This window comes from Alosa sapidissima, chromosome 2 (genome assembly GCF_018492685.1).
Source record: "Alosa sapidissima isolate fAloSap1 chromosome 2, fAloSap1.pri, whole genome shotgun sequence".
NCBI classification, from domain to species: domain Eukaryota; kingdom Metazoa; phylum Chordata; class Actinopteri; order Clupeiformes; family Clupeidae; genus Alosa; species Alosa sapidissima.
The window spans coordinates 16,978,322-16,997,223 of NC_055958.1; the positions used below are offsets into that span (position 1 = coordinate 16,978,322).

The 18,902-nt window shown below is 42.3% G+C and overlaps 2 protein-coding genes across 3 annotated transcripts; one reads left to right on the plus strand and one right to left on the minus strand.

The window, feature by feature from the left end:
• Positions 1–1,208: 1,208 nt before the first annotated feature.
• On the plus strand, positions 1,209–10,363 carry coq10b (coenzyme Q10B). Its single transcript, XM_042080357.1, has 5 exons — positions 1,209–1,363; positions 5,073–5,225; positions 6,914–7,106; positions 7,195–7,296; positions 8,651–10,363. Exons 1-5 carry the CDS (start codon positions 1,263–1,265, stop codon positions 8,816–8,818), a joined length of 717 nt encoding a protein of 238 aa, XP_041936291.1. The 5' UTR covers positions 1,209–1,262; the 3' UTR covers positions 8,819–10,363.
• A 783-nt stretch (positions 10,364–11,146) lies between these two features.
• hspd1 (heat shock 60 protein 1) lies at positions 11,147–18,616 on the minus strand. Of its 2 annotated transcripts, none has more exons than XM_042080332.1 (11): positions 18,469–18,616; positions 17,001–17,176; positions 16,340–16,675; positions 14,482–14,577; positions 14,300–14,393; positions 13,988–14,156; positions 13,655–13,754; positions 13,295–13,540; positions 12,627–12,801; positions 12,135–12,313; positions 11,147–11,865 (listed from the first exon to the last, which is right to left on the minus strand). In XM_042080332.1, exons 2-11 carry the CDS (start codon positions 17,172–17,174, stop codon positions 11,716–11,718), a joined length of 1,719 nt encoding a protein of 572 aa, XP_041936266.1. In that variant the 5' UTR covers positions 17,175–17,176; positions 18,469–18,616; the 3' UTR covers positions 11,147–11,715. The 2 variants fall into 2 exon arrangements, with proteins under 2 accessions (XP_041936266.1, XP_041936276.1); XM_042080342.1 differs by lacking the exon at positions 18,469–18,616 and adding an exon at positions 17,329–17,534.
• Between the last annotated feature and the right edge of the window lie 286 nt (positions 18,617–18,902).

Below are 18,902 nucleotides of genomic sequence, written 5' to 3' on the forward strand. Positions count from 1 at the left end.
AGTTAATTTTCCGCGTGTACAGAGGTGACCTAGCCTGGGTGCTCAGTCCCGCCAATTTGAACATGACAACATCAGGCTAGAGGTAACCAAGAAGCTAGCAATTATTGTCCAAAAAGTATTGCTACACCACAATACTCAATATGTTGTCCAATGGTGAGTCATTTTTTCCCCATTCTCCTGGAATGCCTTACTAGTAAAATGAGTACACTCTAACACAGTGTCACTTGTGTCATGGTTGGGGATTACATTTTGGTGTAATGCAGACAATGGATTTCAATATGTATGTGCCAGTTACAGCAGATTATTTCAGCCAATACAGCTGCAAAACAATACAGGTCCACAGCTAGTCGGTGTCATTTGTGTGCATAATAGGCCTATACTGGTAAGGGAAGAGCAGAGAAATGGAAGAGAAGTCATGAAGAAAAGGTACATAGACCCATGCAAGTGTTCTCCAGACTTTATTTAGGGCTCAGTGTTGCAACTGAAAGGGAAATCTATAGTGGAAAGCTGAAGGCTTAGGCTACCAATGCAACTCTAAACCCCACCACAGATGGAATGCTTTGGCAAGGACTCAGGAGTGTTGAAAATTCAGGTGTCTGGAAAACGGGGGGGGGGGGGGGGGGGGATTCAGCAAATTTGTTTATAGGCCTATTTGTGTGCTTGAGCTGACCTTCACAGAAACACTTGAGGTAGGCCACTTCTAGCCCAGCCTAAATCTGACACAGGTCAAATTATGTTCAGTAGCCTACAAGGTTACGTAAAGAAAAATCATAAGGGTAGAATATAATAGCCTACCTAGGTATAATAGACTAGGTAGTACCTATCCATGGCCTATGGCAGGACAAATTAAACAAAATAGTTGACCTTGCTGTGATTTCAGGCTGGATTGTCTTGCTGTTACATTTATAAAACATACAATTCAAAGTCTACATCTTGAGATCATATAGTTAAAATGGTCAGTTTTAACATTTCGTCCTCAACAAATTTAGCATAACCTTTCTGAAGCCCTCTTTGAGTTGCCAGTGTCACCGACCGCAACTCAATCCTACATCCCGTGATATGAATGCGCACGCAACTCCACTACAATGTGCTCTCACGTCACGATTTTACAGACTGACGAACGTAGAGAGAACCAACCAAAGTGCAGTGTGTAAAACTATTGCCCAATCACTACTGCCTGATACGGCGAAATCTGGAGATGGGTGTGGTTTACGTTTGAGGGGTTATCTTAGTCTTAGAAGAAGCAGTCGACGATATTGAAGATGGCGAGAGGTTCCCGGTGTTTGCGGAGAGCGGTAGCTGAATGTATCAAACAATTGCCATCTTCAAGTAGCCGAGAAGTACCGGGAAGGAGTGGAGTGAGGTAAACTAAGGTCTTCTGGTTGGATCGTGCCGTTTTAAAGCTTACCAATTTTCCTTTGTCCCAGTGGCTATCTGCTTGGTTAGCCGCGTCAACGTAACTTTAACCTAACGTTAAAGTTAGCTAACAATATTCTGCTCGACAAGCTATTTTGAGAGTCCATATTGGGAATAAACTGTTGCTTTAACCATAACGTTAACTTACCATGTTGTTAAGAAAGGAAACATTGGGTTTGCAATGGATAGAAGTAACTTACTTTACTCTGAATTTGGTTAACGTTAGTTATCTTCTCGGTAGCCATCCAGTTGTCGACGTTAACGTTAGCTGTCACTGGAGCCATTTTGTTTCACTTTCGCCGGAAAATTAAAAAAATTGAAAATTTAACGAAATAACGTTAACGAGTGTAACGAATTTACATGATTCGTTTTTCAGCTAGCCAGCATACTTGAGTATGGACACGTTTTGATGCCCACAGAAGTAGCTAAGATTGACACATTTTATGGGAGTAGTAGTCATATAGATGCTAGCAGCTAGTGTTCATTTAGGAGTTACATTTATTTTGCTACATGATGGTTGACGGTCGATTCTTAGGTACCCTCCGGTACGTTTTTGAATGACAGTTCAAGCAATGGTTTACGTAAATTCTGTTGCAACACAACCACTTTGCATTTCTGAAACAATAGCATTTTAAGTGAGAATACTGTGAAGGCAAATAGTGCTGCTTCATGGTTACACATTACATGATCAGTTGCTATGTTTCTCTGAATGCTGATAGGACGAAATAAGGAACTGATCATTGGACTACGTTTTGGTGAGGGTATCAAAGTCCCACTGAGGTTATCCTCTGACCCAACCGAGATGGCTTTCTCTTACATGACTTTAGTATAGCTGGCAAAAGCAGTGGCAGTATTTGACTCCTTCCCACCGACATCCCACTCCTCAAACCTACTCCCACCTTCTTGAATTACATTAAAGAAACTTGAGTCCACTTACTCAGTGCCTTGAGTGGCACATTGTATTACATCATGATCAGCTGTGACGTACTAGGCTTGCGTGTTATCAGAGAAAGTTGTGATGTTGCCAGCAGTTGTGAAGTTGCCCTTCACAAGCTCGCCAGGGACATTGTGTACTCATTGCAAACATTGACCTGCCAGGTAGAGTTGCCTAAAATGGCATGTGACGTCTCGCCTTGACGGGGTCATTGTCGTTCACCCAGCCTGTGTTCTGATGCGTGTTCTGATGCGTGTCCAATGGGTGTTAGCAGAACCTTTTATCTAAAGCGACTTACAATATGAGGAATAACATTGAAAATAGATATATTTTATTCATCTTGAGGGACATTTTAGAACCAGAAACTCCATTGCAAAGGGGACCTTAGGAAACAAAAATACCAGAGGATGGGAGTGCAGAAATCTAAGTACTAGTCACAGTGTGGTCGAAGGAGATGGTGGAAGAAGCCAGAAGAAAATTGCAATCAAGACTTTCATTTCAAAATCTGTATGCAGTGGAATTTAGGTCAACCCTGTCCTTTTGTCATTAATGTTAATGTAATTCCTTTTGAAATAATGTAGTTATAAGCTAATAGAGGTTAGACTACTATTCCTACTACCCATGCCACATTTTTGTGTAGTGTTCCTATGCTTTGTAAATCTTCTTGAATGAGTTGAGAAGTGAAGTAGAAGGTTTGTCTGACTGGACTCTCTTTCTGTCCAATGTTCGTGTTGGCAGTTGTGTCGGTGTGCCAGGGAGCTGCTGAGACTGCGTCTTCAAAGCAGTGTTACATTCACATGACCCAGATCTAAACTGACTGAGAGTGAGTGTCTGTGCTGTGATTATGGTCAAGTGGCCCAGATGCCCTCTCCTACAAATATAGAAGTGTCTAGGCCTAACTCTCATATGTCAAAGTTTTCTTTGTGTATACGTCAGAGGTGAATCTTGCGCAATGCTGGGTTCGTTACATTGGCAATTTAAAGAACTCATACCAATGTCAACCCTATGTTTAGGCTTGTGCTGTTCAATTGATGGCAGCTTTTCTAGGAAAGACTGTGGAAAATTGGCCAGTGTGTGTGTCCAGACTGTGTACTTGGTCTTTTGTTGTTAAGATCTGTGGTTAAATTGCTATTGATGACTACAGTTTCTCACACACACATTTTGTGCACACCATGTGGGCCAAATGTCAGAGCCAGGGCAGAGTTTTGATGGTCTTTTGGTTTCGTCCATGTCCTTATGGTTGAATTTCTGCAGTGGTTATGTGCAAATGTACGAGAATATGAAGTCAAGACAGCGGTATGCTACGTACATGGGCATGCAAAACATACTTACTCTTAACATATACTGCTCAGAAAAATTAAGGGAACACTTCCATCATACACTGGATCGGTACTCTGACACTGTTTGGTTCTGAGCACAAGTAAAACTTTTGAGGCGTGTGTTTTTTATTTTGCAAGAACTGTCAGACATTCTGTGAATGTAGTTTGAGAATGGAGAAAAGGGTGGAAGGTTTCAAAAATGTGTTTTAACAATTGTGGAAAAATGTAAGTGTTCCCTTAATTTTTTTTTCAGCAGTGTACTTACACATACTTATATTTTTAACTTATACTTGACCATTGTGCCTCGGATTCCTTGACAGCTTACATACAGGACAGTCACATTTTGCCTTAAGCGTATAACTTCTGTTGTCCACGCTCAAATAGCATCTGATCCTTTTTAAATACTGTTTTGACCCAACGCAGCACTCGCCCTCTCCTCTCTTCATACTTACTCAACATTCAGGAGTTGGAGGGCCCACAAGTTAGGGTTGCACTTGCTGCAATAATTACATTTTATTTGCGTTTGATGTTATAATTGTGGGTATTTGTATTTTAGCAACACTATGCAAAAACTCAACTATTTCTTTTTTTTATGAGCAACTACTTTTGGTGTCATCTTTATATTAAGTTTGTTGGTAAATGATCATGTTAATGCCGAATAAGCCCACCAGTCATTCCCACTAGCTGCCCAGGATGTTTCCAATCTAGTTTTGGTTATGGTATTCTGCACTTTTGTCCAAAGCAGCTTCCATGAACATTACATTAGTTATTTAGTTACATTAGTGAAACAACCTGTGAACTTAAGAAAAGCCATTACAACAGAGCTACACCAATACTTGTGGGAAAAGCTTGCTGGCAAGCTTTTCTCAGTGCAAGCAAGGCTGTAGCTGGTGTTTGCATGCTTTTTAGTTAGGTACTGTAGGCTAATGCACCAGTTTTAGGTAAAAACTCCATAAACCTACTTGTGATTGTGAAGTGGTCAGACCCTGTGCCCTTGGAATCTGGAATGTGTTTTCAGCATGTCCTTCGATCACTAGAATTCATTAGGGTCTTTATTGGAACGACATTACAAGATTATGTAAACACACGTTTTGGATGACTTTCAAGAAACACTTAATAAAAAGAGTAATTGCAAGCCCATATGTTTGGCGTGCACTAAACATTAGTGTGTGTGTGCTTAATTCAAGCCGTAATCCAAATTGTACTGCCAGAAGTAAATGAAATCCGCCTGCATCCCTTTATTCTGTCTAACGTAGCTATTATTAGACATGTACTGTTGTACACCAGCTCTAGAAATGCAGGCAGACTTCCTAACAGTTTACCAGCATTGATTTTTGTTTGTCCTGGTCAAGAGTAGACCATTTCTCAGTTGTTCTCCCCCTATGTGTTTGTTTTGGAAACAGGTATCTGTCATCATGCGGGATTCTGATGACGCGAGTGCCGCCGCTGCTGGGCGCTATGTCCGGCCGCGCAGTGGTGGCCCCCACGCGCAGCTTCTTCAACCTGGCCGACACACTCAACAAGAGGAAGGAATATTCTGAGAGACGCATCATTGGGTGAGTGAGTGGTCCTGCCCTGCACAGACACGCCCTGGCTGCTTCAGGCCTGGCATTAGGTGACCTAAGAAAGGTTTCCATCTCTTTATCTCCTCGGATATATTTAGCATGTTCCCATCGGCTGGTTATGCAGTGCCATGGCAAGGGTACAGTGTCACTACCTGACCCATTTGTGCACCGGTAGTGTAGTTAACAAAAGCTCGTCAGGATACTGTCAAAGGTTTAAGGATGAAGTCCGGCTGTTATAAGAAGACTGAAGGTCTAACATCATGTTAATTGCTCACCATGAAGAATTTCATTGACAAGGAGGAAGCGGCTTTCAGCAGTGTTTCCCATACATTGACTAATCTGTGGCGGGGTGCCACGAAATAAAAATCGGCCGCCACAGATTAATATTCTATGTTTAATTTAATTTAAATTAAATATAAGGTCAAATCCTTGCATTGCTATTGAGCTGCGCTTTTTACGCACGCAGCTTTTCCTTGCCCTGCCCCGCTCTCTCTCGTAGCCCGCTGCCCCTCCTCTGCATGTGCATTTAACAAAATATTCACAATTGTTGAAGGATTGTTGTTGCCACATAGAAGCATTGCATAGAAGACGTCTGGCTAAACTGCTATTAAATCCGCTTAGCATCGTGACCATGCTGCGCAAATTTGTTCAAAACTACTGCATTGAAGTGAACTCTGCTAAGGTCTTATCACAACATAACTTAGTAGGCTACATTGAAGAGACTAAACTAAGTTATGAAATCAAGCAGTATCTCAAAGCTAACGTTAGAATACTGTTTGGATGTGGAATTTAGCATGCTTAGCCTATTTACAGCTGCTTGTCAATTTCGTTGAAGGGCTCATTTTATTGACTCTGACACTGAATGTTTGCATAATCCCGATGTAAATGGAAAAGTGTTTTCCAAAATTCAAAAGTGCTTGTCCCAAGGAGAAGTATGTGAACCTTTATTTTAACTGTGTAGAAAATGTTATGAATTGCATCCACACATCGGCAGCCTTTCAACCGTGTTACAATTGCAAGGGTTCCCTCAAACGTCTTAAAGTGACAGGCACTCAATTAGACCTATACACTACCAAGACGATCTTAATACCCCCCCCCCCCCCCCAGTGGAAACACTGTTCAGCGCAGCCTTGTCTGATTGAAGATTAGAGCCCGGGACCCTGGCATGACAAGCAGATCTGAACATTACATCACAAGAACAACAGCCAGCTGGCTTGTTCTTTCTGCTCCTGCAATATCCTGTTCTTGGACTAATAATACTCCTCAGCACGCTGTCTGACTTTGGCATGACACTTAAAAGCACAGCCCTGGGCCAGGGTTGTGCTGTGCTTTAAAATCTTGAAATGGGTTAAAGTTGAGAATCAGTTTTTGGTGTGCACTTCATGCACACTATACACGTGTAGGACATTGTGTTGTTCGGTGAACTGCCAAACTGTGCTGCATAAATGTTGCTGGAGGGGGTGGGCCTTAGTTGCTATTTGTACTTTTCTGTGTCAGAGGCCACACTGAAGCCTTTACTCACAAGGGTGTCTGACCTTCAGATGCAAAACATTCCACTCTGGCCCTTTTATACCCTTCATGGGAGATTAATGCGTGCTTGCTTGTCAGCCGTGGCCTTGTCATAGTCATATGCCTGCCTGCAGAATGCAGTTTGACCCTTTTTTTTTGTTTTGCTCCAGGTATTCCATGCAGGAGATGTACACCGTGGTCGCTGGTGTGGAGGACTACCTACACTTTGTGCCCTGGTGCAAGCGGTCGGATGTCGTCTTCCGCCGCACAGGCTTCTGCAAGGCCAAGCTCACCGTTGGCTTCCCTCCAGTAGTGGAAAATTACACTTCCCTGGTCACCACAGTGCGTCCCCACATGGTCAAGGTATGCAAGCACATCATTTGTGTCTTTTTAGGTGTAATGCAGGTTTTGCGATTTCTGGCTAACTTGTATGTGTGTACTCAAATTCCAGGCTGCCTGCTCTGATGGTAAACTCTTCAATCACCTGGAGACAGTGTGGCGTTTCAGCCCTGGTCTTCCTGGCTACCCACGCACGTGCACTCTTGACTTTGCTGTGAGTACTAAAATTAGAATCTCATTCAAATGCCTTAATTGACCGTTCGCAAAAGCCACGCCCCCATGTTATTGTTACTACGCTCGTCAAACTCAGAACGGAGTTGTCTAGAAATTCAATGGTGCAGTATACTGTAGCTGTTAAGACTCTGCAAAAGTTACAGCACAAGAGGCTCTTTTAGAGAGCCAGGGACCTAAATTAATTTACAATCATTTACAATCCGTTGAAAGACTGCAGTATGACATGGAGACACGTGTATAAAAACTCGTATCTAGCTTTGTTGGGTGACAAACTTAAACGGGAGGCGAGTGTGATTCACTGATATTAATATTAGCTGTGCTAGATAGACTTGCATGCATGTTACAAGGACACTGGGCCATGTCATGTAAGGAACATGGTGCTGCCAAAAAACGGAAACATAGCCTATATTGCAGAGCCACTTCAACTTTATTATTATATGGTGAATGAATGTTGCACTACTGTGCACAGCCCACGGATCTAAAGATCAGTGGCACAGCCCCATGCTTCTCTGACGTGACGAAGCTAGCACGTTATTAGCAGCGGTTAGCTAACTATGCTAACGTTAGTTATCTACAAGTCTCCTCCAAGTGACAATCATTTTATGTGCAATGCTGAAAACAATTAACATCCTTATTTATCTGACTTACATTGAGTTGAATATGTGGCTTAATCCACAGATGTGGTGGAGCACTGTTTCGTTATAGTTTGCTAAGGAGTAACCCTTTGCTTTAAAATAGTGGAGATCTGGGACTAGAGAATTTAATCTAATTTAACATAATTACAGAAAACGTAATCAAGATTGAAAGGCATTTTTCTGTGTATTGGTGTTGTGTTAATCCCACAAATGTCATTTGACTGTCCTTTTCAACTCACTCAACTCAATATCACTATAAAATCCCATAAAACCGGACAAATATCAAGGCTCCCAATACATTTCTATGGAGCCGTAAGGTGAAGTTGACGGGCCATGTCTGCCTGCACGGAGCTACTGGACTGCCATTGGCTCATCTGCGTTCGATGGGCGGGGTTTTGCGAACGGTCAATTGAGGTCCACCCATCAAAACCTGTGGTACCTTTATACTTTGGGTATTGTTTTGGTTGTTGTAAGTCTACCTAGGTATGCAAGCTGAATAGGGATATCTTGCCACTCAGTTTTATTTGCTTGCTTTTTGGAGATGCTTGATTCTTCCCTGCATTTCTACAGTGCATTTAGAATCCAAATAAGAAAAAAGCTATACATATTCCAAGCAATTTCCCATGTCTGTGATTTTGACTGATGAGTAAAGCTCTGAGCAGGGTCTCACTAATGGCTCTCTCTCTCTTTCCTCTCTAGATTTCCTTTGAGTTCCGCTCACTGCTACACTCTCAGTTGGCCACAGTTTTCTTTGATGAGGTGGTGAAGCAGATGGTGTCGGCCTTCGAGCGCCGTGCGAAGAAACTCTACGGTCAAGAGACGGCCATTCCCCGTGAGCTGATGTTCCATGAGATCCACCACACGTAGCGCACGCTCTCAGGCACGTGGAAAAGAGGCGGGGCTAAAAGGTTGCCTGGGGGGGTGGGGCTTGAGGTTGAAGCAAGCGGAAGAGGGGCCAGGATTTTAAGTGGGGGTATAAAGGTGCCTAAAGACCATCTTTGCCTTTGTCAAAAAGACAATTGTTTTCTTTCTCTTTCTCTCTCTCTCTCTCTCTCTCTCTCTTGTTCTGTCACCCCCCCAGCCTGTGGAGGGTTTTATGCTAGGCTGAAGTCTGCCCTATGGGCAGGTCCCTTTTTTTTTTTTTTCTTTTTTTCTTTCCCCATATACCCTCCTGAATGTCACCAAGCCCACTCTTGGCGCCATCTGCTCTGGCTGCTGATTGTTGAGGCTGTGTGAGAGGGAGTGATAATTCCACATCCACGCCAAAAAGAACAAAGACAAACTGCAGACTCGAATGTAGTCTGACAAGGGCTAATTTGATCAAATGAACACATTTCAGACTGGAAAAAAAAACAAACAAAAAAAAAACATCAGGGAGACAAAGACGGTAGCGTAAGATTTAAGATTCAGATGAATTCCCTTTATGGCATTCGCATAATGCTTAGAATGCCAATGCTGCCAAAAAACAAGTGGTTTTGTTTGAAAGCAGGCATGAATTATGGACTTCCGATAAGTGATCAGTATTTCAATCAGGAAGGGACTAGAGCGATGTCAGCCACAGGCTCCAGAAGGGTAAACATGCTCGGTGCAGGAGGAGGCAGAATAGATGTACTACAATGACGGAAGAGTCACAGCAAGCACACATTAAGAGTTCTACCTGTTCATAGACTCCTGAAAGGTGCTACATTCTTCTATGCCAATGCGGCACAAGGGATGTCAGGTTGGTAGATACTTCCAAAGCCTTGTCCGTGATGCGGGGGATAGGGTGCGCCTTATCAGGGTTTGTGAACAGAACGATGGCTAGAGTGTAAAAATGGCGTAGATTTATGACGCTTCTCTTGTGGCGGCGATGACGACAACGCCTCAGATTGACCGTAGCTTATTTCTTTGTTATTAAGACGTGTGCAATAGCGTTTGTGAAATTTTGGATTTGAATGCTGGTAGCGATTGCAAACTGTGGATGCCCACTGCTTCGAAAAAGGGCCCAAACTGCTGTCGGGGTGCAGTGAAGGATCGCCTCTGGTGTAGTGGTTGCGACTCGTCTCTTGCACGCCCCAGCAGATTGCAGCAGTAGTGAGGCATCAGCATCGGCCACCCCAAACCCCCAGTCTTTGGACTATTCCAAATCACCAGTGCAGTTCTGTTGCATTTGTGTTAAGTTACAGCATTTATTTATCATTATCTTTTAAAAAAATGTATACATTTGTCATTATCTATTTATTTAGGTTATGGGAAGACCACACTGTACAGAACATACTGACTTAAGACCACAGATCAGTGCTCATTGTAGAGAACTCAATGTCTTTGTTGTGATGTGGTTGTTTTTTTAGTGTAAATTAAGAATATTTTAATTTCAGTGTTTGGGTGAAATGTATACAGACTGCATGGTTCATAAAGTATTTTTATATTTAAGAAAACTTGTCTGTGGCTTGATTTCTGTCATGTCTTTCCAACAGGTTCTGACTAGTTTAACTTGTGGTTGCAACGCTGCAAATAGATGGGTCATGTGAATGATAATAATAGTCTCACAAACTATGTGGACTGGTTGTGACCCCTAGAGAATTGTATTCATGTTCTAGGCCTAAAACTCTGTGTAATTCTAAGATTGAAACCAATGCAATCACCTCAGATTTGTGTTTCAGGAAATTATAGCAACATTCCATTTATTGAATCATAACACTGACACTTAATTCACAATGCCTTATGCCATTAAAAGCAAAACTCATTTTTTGGACATTAATTTTATTTAAATAAAAAAAGTCACAGAATCAATGAATTAATACAAAAACACTGAGCGATCACTGCTGAATGTATGTGTAAGAGAAAAAACATCCCAGCTCTAGAGCTACTTGACAGTGACAGTCCTACCACAGCATTTTGGACCACTGACAAAACATACCCGATCGCACAAGATGATTGGCTGGAGATATGAAACATTTGATTGGTCCAAACTGCTGTGCCAGTTATTACCCCACCGCCATAGTGCAGGCCACATATGCCACAAAGACCAACAAGCCCTCCCACCCCATTTTCTCTACTGACCACAGGGCGTATGACATGGTGGCAATCACAAGGGTAAACGAGGCACTCATGTCCAGTTTGAACAGGCCAAAAGGCCCTAACTTTAGTGTAAAACTTTCAGATGACAGGCGTAGATATTAAGATACTTAAATGACCCATTTGAATTTTTCTTTCTGCTTTGAAACCTCCATTCTTCTACCTCCTAAATCTCCTTCAGACTGCCTGACAAGCTCGTAGTATCTGGTTTTAAAAGCTCTGCATCAGTGTCACTGACCCTGCGGTGTGTGTGTGATCCACTGAACACCCCCAATGCACATACACCAAGGTAACAGCATCAAAAACCATGACAGTCTTATTTTGTCACTGGAGAGGACCATGTACATTTCTTCCAATGCTTTAGCAAACTCATATGCATATGTGCGTTTCAAAGGTACAAGGCAGCCAATGGGCCAGTCATTTCTAGGTGCTTGTCTTCCAGCCATAGAGTAGGGTTAGGGTAGGGACTTCATCTGAGTGTGAATAAGAGTGGAATAGTGGCTAAACTTTGGAGGAGGGATAACAGGAAGGGTTGAAAGAAGAAGACATAAAGGGCGGCTGAAAAGGGTCATCCTTTGGGCAGCTCCTTCTGACACTTGCAGCAGGTGAGTGGGGGGGGGGGTGGAGTAGGCTAAGGGCAAATTGTGTCCCTCTGCCTCTCTCATCCCACTACTTAAGTCTATCTGGGGCTCAGGGCAATGAGGCGCTTAGAACATGTCGCCTCCCATTCCGCCCATGCCACCCATGCCACCCATGGCTGGAGCCTTGTCCTCCTTGGGCATCTCTGTGACTACGGCTTCGGCCGTCGACAGCAAGGACGCCACGCCGGCAGCGTCCATCAGGGCCGTCCTCACAACCTGCATGAAAAGAAAAATTTACATTACAAGATTATCAGGTGCATCCTTCAAATGTGGAGAAAGTCATGCAATTTTGTTTTTTATTTTTAAGATGTAGAGATAAAACACTGAGGTCACTTATTTGGCTATGCTGTTGTTGACACATTACTTGGTTTGCTCTATTAAAGGCTAGAGTTATGTGGAAATAATATTAGAGTATCCCTGCATTGTGGACAGTGATGGGCAAAATGGTTGTCTTGTTGCATGTGAGAAGTAGTCATGTGTCTTACCTTGGTGGGGTCAATGATGCCCTTCTCCACCATGTTGACATATTCCCCGACTAGGGCATCATAGCCAATGTCAGCATCACTCTGCAGAATCTTCTCCACCACCAGAGAGCCTTCTACCCCAGCATTCTTAGCAATAGTCATGGCTGGAACGCGCAGAGCTCGACGGATAATATCAATACCTACAAATTGTAGAGAAGATCCAAAAGATGAGACCATCATAAAAAAAATCTCAAATATACATGTCAGTGTAGGTTTTTCTTTTTAAATCACTCATGATAACTGACAGGTCACCTGGTAGTTCAGGCTTTCTGACTGTGGCTTATGTATTAGTAATCATGTCTTTTAGTTGGGTCATCGAATGAGTCATCCATTACATGTACTGACAAATGGTTAAAGTCATCTCTTATTCACAACATAAGAAACAGACAGGATGTGTGTGGGTTGCTTGTTTCACTGCTTTACACCAAGTAATGTAGGTTGGGACAGACGTACCAATCTTCTGGTCAGCATTAACAGGCTTGATGGTATCCAAAGCAGGGATGCACTGCAGCAGGGCACAGCCACCCCCGGGCACAATGCCCTCCTCTACAGCCGCCCGGGTGGCATTCAGGGCATCTGTTACTCGATCCTTCTTTTCATTTACCTCAACATCGCTTGTGCCTCCAATCTGAAAACAAATAAACAAAAAAACACAACTGTGTTAAACCCTAGTAATTGAATAGGAAGAATACCAAGAATTAGCCCCCTATTATTATTATAATACTGTTACTATAGATAAAGTAAATTAATCAAATCTCAGATCTCTCAGCCAGCCAGTGAATATACTAAGTAGTTCCTCTGATAACTATTTTTAAACTAAAAACTCCTCAGCATCTAATATATATATATTAAAGGACAAGCAAGGCAAGCCATCATTGCTGCCCTGAGCGCCTTCAATTGAAAAACGTTCAACTCCAGTCAAAAAAGTGCCTGGCGGCATATCATTTGCATTTTTTTTTTAAATGAAAACATAGTCCACCTCACATTACACATCACAACTGCCCCCTGTTTGCTCACACCCTTATGTGTTCATAAATGACTGGCATACCATGTAACTCAAACCCAAACTGTTCATAAGGCTGTGCATTCCTTCCTCGCTGTTCTCTGCCCCTCCCTCTCACCTTGAGGACAGCCACTCCGTCGGACAGCTTGGCCAGTCGCTCGTTCAGCTTCTCTTTTTCATAGTCGCTGGTGGTGTCCTCAATCTGCTCAGCGATCTCGTTGGCACGCTTCTCGATTGCTGCTGGGTCCCCTTTGCCCTTCAACATCATCGTGTCATCCTTAGTGACCACCACTTCGCCCACCTTTCCAAAGTGGTGTGGTTGAACATCCTCAAGGGCCAGGCCTGTAGCATCATCGCCAAAAACCTGCACACAGAGGAAGGAAAACATGACTTAGGAAGACAAATCAACATAGTAAAGCAGAAAGAGGAAAAGCAAGATAAGAGTTGTTGAAGATAAGGCTGTTTTGAGTGTGCTTACAGTGCCCCCGGTGGCAATGGCAATGTCCTGCAGCTGGTTCTTTCGATTATCCCCAAAGCCAGGAGCCTTCACAGCAACTACCTGCAGTCCCACCTTTAGCCTGTAGGTGGCATAGGAGACCAACAAACCATAAATGCTACAGACACTGACTTATAAACATTCCCATTTCTAGTCATTGCAGGGGAAAAAATAGCAACCACCTATTTCCTGACTAATGACTTTAAATGCAGTCTGTTAACTGCATAACTATAACTTGCACTAAGGTATATGTAGTGCTGTAATGGATAGGTCACCCATGTGTCTAGACAGAGTGGGCAGCGTGTTGGGTCAGACCTGTTGAGGACCAGTGTGGTCAGCGCTTCCCCATCCACATCCTCAGCCATGATGACAAGTGGTTTGCGTTGCTGGTTGGCCATCTCCAAAGCAGGGACTATGGCCTGAATGCTGGAGATCTTCTTCTCACTCAGGAGAACTAAGGCATCCTGGAACTCACACTTCTGACCTGCGGACAGGAGGAGAAATATACATGAAATGTACAGAAATGCCTGAATGTCAGAAGTGTTTGTGAAACTTTAACTTTAAAATATTATACTAATTACAATTAAAAAAAAAAAAAAAAAGTATATTAAATTATGACCACCTCACCCTTAGCTGTGTTGATGAAATAGGGAGAGATGTAGCCACGATCAAACTTAAGGCCTTCAATGATCTCCAACTCGTCATGCAGGGTTTTGCCATCCTGTCGGAAAGTTCCAAATGAAGCAACTGCTATTTCCATTGATGGGACCCATGTTATTATGCTGTGGACAAAGTTCATTCAGCCTTACCTTTACAGTGAGAACACCTTTTCTGCCCACTTTCTTCATTGCATCAGAGATGAGAGTACCAATCTCGCTGTCTCCATTAGCAGAAATAGTTGCCACCTGCCACAAGAGGGAGATGGTGTAACAACACGTTAGTAACAGCAAACAGCCAGTCATGAAATTAAAGGCTGTTTCTCAAAGTCAAGGCGGGATCCTTCAAGGCTGCTATTTGAAGGATGTTACATCCAGGGTTCTAAATTAACACCCGCCAACCCGCCAAATGCGGGTAAAAATTTGGTGTTAATAAAAACGTACTAGCCAGTTTTGCCGATGATGCATGAGGCATTACATGCATGATACATAAGGCTCTGTTCTCCGTCATATATACCACTTGCAGTACTTCCTACATTTGCCATGACCACTGTGCCGTAATGCTACGTGATGTGACGTTTCATACGGCCATTGGCTGTGTGCAGTTTGCAGTGAAACCAGCACGAGAGACCATGGAAACGAACGGAGCGTCTACCAGAAAACACAAGGAATTAGAAGAACGAATGGAGCAGGGAGCATAGACTGAAAGAGGAGGGAGTTAGCCAGTAAAGTAAAGTAAAAAGTACATAACACATGTACATAACACAAATACATAACACGTTACGAAATATTAATGCAATTAACGCATTGTGTTAACCTATTTCCTTTTTAGGGGGCTGATGTCATATAACGGAGGTCGCAAAACCTGAAGCAGCTAGATCGTTTATTTTATTGTCTATGGAGTTAGCTGAAGATGAAGAGGAACGTGAGGAGCTTGTAGGAGAACATTTTCAGTTTTAAAAAGTTGCCTGATCAGTGATCAGCACCACAACACGCATCACGCACTGTGAGTAGGGCACCGAGAGACAGAGGGACCAACATTTAGCCAATAAATATCATAGTAGCTGTACTGCAAACAGTGTTTTTCACTGTTGTTAGATAATATAGTAAAAATAGTATACAATGTCAACATGCACCAACAGCATGTTACATAAAGATGATACTTTTCAGGTCCTAATAAAGATCCAACTTAAACGTAGGCCCTATGTTACTCCATTTAATGGAGAACGCGTTTGAGCATGCAGGAGAGGGAGAGAAAACGAGTAGCAGGTTCCAGCTGGCTTGCCATTGTTGATGATAATTGATATCTCCTTTTTATTAAATTATAATTAAACTAAATGTGGCGGTGGTTGGGACAGACTTATGGGGGCGAGAAGAGGAATGAAGCAGGGGGATATCAACAGAGAAATAGATAGATAGATAGATAGATAGATAGATAGATAGATAGATAGCCTAGATCCCAAACATGAAATGAAGTGTTTGAAATGAAGTGTTTGCACTTTCTGTGTATATTTTGTGGTATATATATTCATGCCAACAATGTTAATAAAATGTTCAAATGCATTCAGTGACACTCATCTAATAAACTCATAATTCTCCTATTTTCACCGGAAAAAAAATTGGCTAGTAGAAATTCTGATTGGCTAGTAACTTTAGAAAGTTACTAGCCAATCAGAATTTGTTGCTTCTCTGTGGTTTATTTTGGCAATTTAATCAAAAACGTATAATTTAATTCATTGACGTGGGAGAATGGCAGTGATGCATTCATTGTTTTTCAAAGAGAAGCGGGCAGGAGGCATGATTTTCAGTAATGCACACCTGCAACGTTCTGCATAATCGCTAGTCTGTTCCATTGTTTGTTTTCCGAATGCGAAGAAGAAGCCTTGCCTCGTCTTTGAAGGATTTGACTCGGCAGGGCTCAGTTCTACCAGGCATGAATCCTTGAGGATCCTCGACTTTGAGAAACAGCTAAAGTCTTCTATTAATTTTACTCCAGCACAACAGCTCTTACCTGCGCAATCTCCTCTGGTGTAGTGACTGGCCTGGACAGCTTCTTCAGCTCGTTGATGACCGTCTCTACAGCCTGCATTACACCACGTCGGATCTCTACTGGGTTGGCGCCTTTGCTGATGGTGTCAAAGCCCTCCTTGGCAATGGCGCGAGCCAGGACGGTGGCGGTGGTGGTCCCGTCTCCAGCTTCCTCATTTGTGTTGTTGGCTACGTCCTGAACCAGCCTGGCCCCAATATTCTTGAATTTGTCCTTCAGTTCGATGCTCTTGGCCACAGTGACGCCATCCTTGGTGACCTTTGGGCTTCCCCAGCTTTGCTCAATGATGACTGTGCGACCCTGCGGGACAGCCAAGGACTTCACCGTTTAAACACTGATACAGCACTTCCATGAACAGTCATGTCTACTTAGCGCACATCTACATAATTATGGGTATGTTGGTACAGACCTGGCTGAAAATGATAAAGAAATGTTCAGGAATATCCTGTAATGATGCTATTGGGATGGCAGCCGCTAAAATATACTATGAAAGTAGTTGGCTTTACTGAAGTTTGCGAGACTCTTCCTGCATCTCTTAAAAACATCATAGCATCTGAGGGCATTCTAAATTATCCTTGGTGCTGCAACTACTCCTGTTTTTCAACCTCTGGGAATTCTGATATACCTTGGGTCCCATGGTGACGGCCACAGCATCAGCCAGCAGGTCCACGCCTTGCAGCATGAGGGCACGGGCATCGGCCCCGAACTTCACATCCTTGGCATAAGCTCGGGTGAGGTGTGGGGCCAGAGCTCTGCACACAGGGCGCATCTGTCTCATCACAGTGGGGAGGCGGAACATGTCTGTGGACAAAGAGCCAGACAAAACACCATTGATCTATTAGCTCAAAGATATTTGCTTAAATATTCAGTTCAAAACTCATCAATGGTTAAACCTAGTCACATGTGTCAGCCAGTCCAAACACTGGGGTTTTACCATAAAGAGAACACTTAACTAGATTTGATTTAATTTGCCCAGGGTCCATCAGGTAGAGAAATTAGTAGTTTAGTAGTTACAAGTTTACAGAACATAAGTCTTTTGGCTTTCAGTATGCGGATAAATCAAAAGACAAGACGTGCAAAATAAACCACGCATTTAAGCCTCGATGTTATATAAGGGTTTAAATTAAATAGACAATGGAGAATAAGTTAGATGACGAAGGACAGTTGCTTCCTTTCAACACCGGACGCAGTACTGCGAAGAACCCACGTGTGCTGAGGTCATGCGTCACAAGGTCAGAATCTCCCAGACCTCCTGCGTTCAAATGAAGTGCGCAAAAGATACCCGCATTTTACATGGGTTTTAGTCACTCGCTCATTTTGCACAGTATCGTTATTATCTCTCTTAATAATGTAGTAAAATGGAGTCAGGAACAGCTGGTAACGATACCCAGGAAATTCTGAAAATTGAGATGTTACATTAAAAAGTGAAACGTGAGATGTTACATTAATTAATTTGCCACAAAAAGTAATTCCGTGATTAATGTTTGGCTAATTAGCTTGGCAAATGATCATATAAGCAAATTGTATAATTCATAAACAACTTCGTTATTATGAACACATGGTCTCATTTCAACCAAAAGACTCTACAAGATGTCAAAAACCCACTTGTGTTTTGCGTTACAAAAAAAGGGGGAAAAATAAAACAAATACAGACCAAGTAACTACTATCATTACGGCAAAGCGCTTGTGTAGCTTATCTATCTATCTATCTATTATGGTTTAAAGTTGCCTTACATGATACTGTCTATGACAATTCGTGCGTTAAATTAATGCAAACGTTAGCGCTGTGAGTCATTCGTTTTCAATAAAGCTTAAGCTTAATTAGCTCCTTTATGACAAACCAAATTGTACATAACGTTAACTGCAACATGACATAAATTAAGACTAAAATTAAGACTAAACTGTCAGGTAGCGTTAGCGTTAAATTGCCTTGTATCGTTAAAAGAAGCAAGCTCGTCCGTGATCTGGCAATGTAATGTGTAATTTAGCATTGTGTTATTGTCATCATAAAAATAAAATCATTATCTATGTTTAACGTGTATCTTCTGTTCACAAGTGTATACATCAAGGCAATACAAGTAGTTGATACTTACTTGTCGTTCGAGTAAAAGTTAGATTTGACGTGTGAAGAGCCTACTTGATGGTCCAGAGGAGGACACGGAATAATATAATTTGGAGGTACCGAGTTTCAGTACAACCTTCAAACCATGCACATGTTTTACTTCATCCGGGTAACATACCGGCATTCCCCTAAACATGAATATAATGCATAAAGGTGTACTTTCATACGTACTCTTAAGTCTTTTCTTATTGATTTCGACATAAATGCCCTTGCCATTCGCAAATAAAACAACAGTGTAAAATAATAGGAGAAAATCAGTAATACAAAAAAAGACTTAAGACTTAATCTGTGATTATTTCAGTTATCCAAGTTCCGGGGCACCTAGTTCCAGAATTTTCCCAGTTTATGATTGGAGAAAAAAACATGAGGTCAGAGGTTAAAATTTCGCAAATCTGCTGCAATAAT

Bases quoted from the DNA above. Each gene is read 5' to 3' on its own strand.
- coq10b (XM_042080357.1), top strand. From the start codon at position 1,263: ATGGCGAGAGGTTCCCGGTGTTTGCGGAGAGCGGTAGCTGAATGTATC. The intron at 1,364-5,072 runs GTAAACTAAGGT...TTTTGGAAACAG, and splicing joins CCGGGAAGGAGTGGAGTGAG to GTATCTGTCATCATGCGGGA. The intron at 5,226-6,913 runs GTGAGTGAGTGG...GTTTTGCTCCAG, and splicing joins TCTGAGAGACGCATCATTGG to GTATTCCATGCAGGAGATGT.
- hspd1 (XM_042080332.1), bottom strand. From the start codon at position 17,174: ATGTTCCGCCTCCCCACTGTGATGAGACAGATGCGCCCTGTGTGCAGA. The intron at 13,755-13,987 runs GTCTGACCCAAC...TGCCACCTACAG, and splicing joins ACCACACTGGTCCTCAACAG to GCTAAAGGTGGGACTGCAGG. The intron at 12,314-12,626 runs GTACGTCTGTCC...TACAATTTGTAG, and splicing joins TAATGCTGACCAGAAGATTG to GTATTGATATTATCCGTCGA.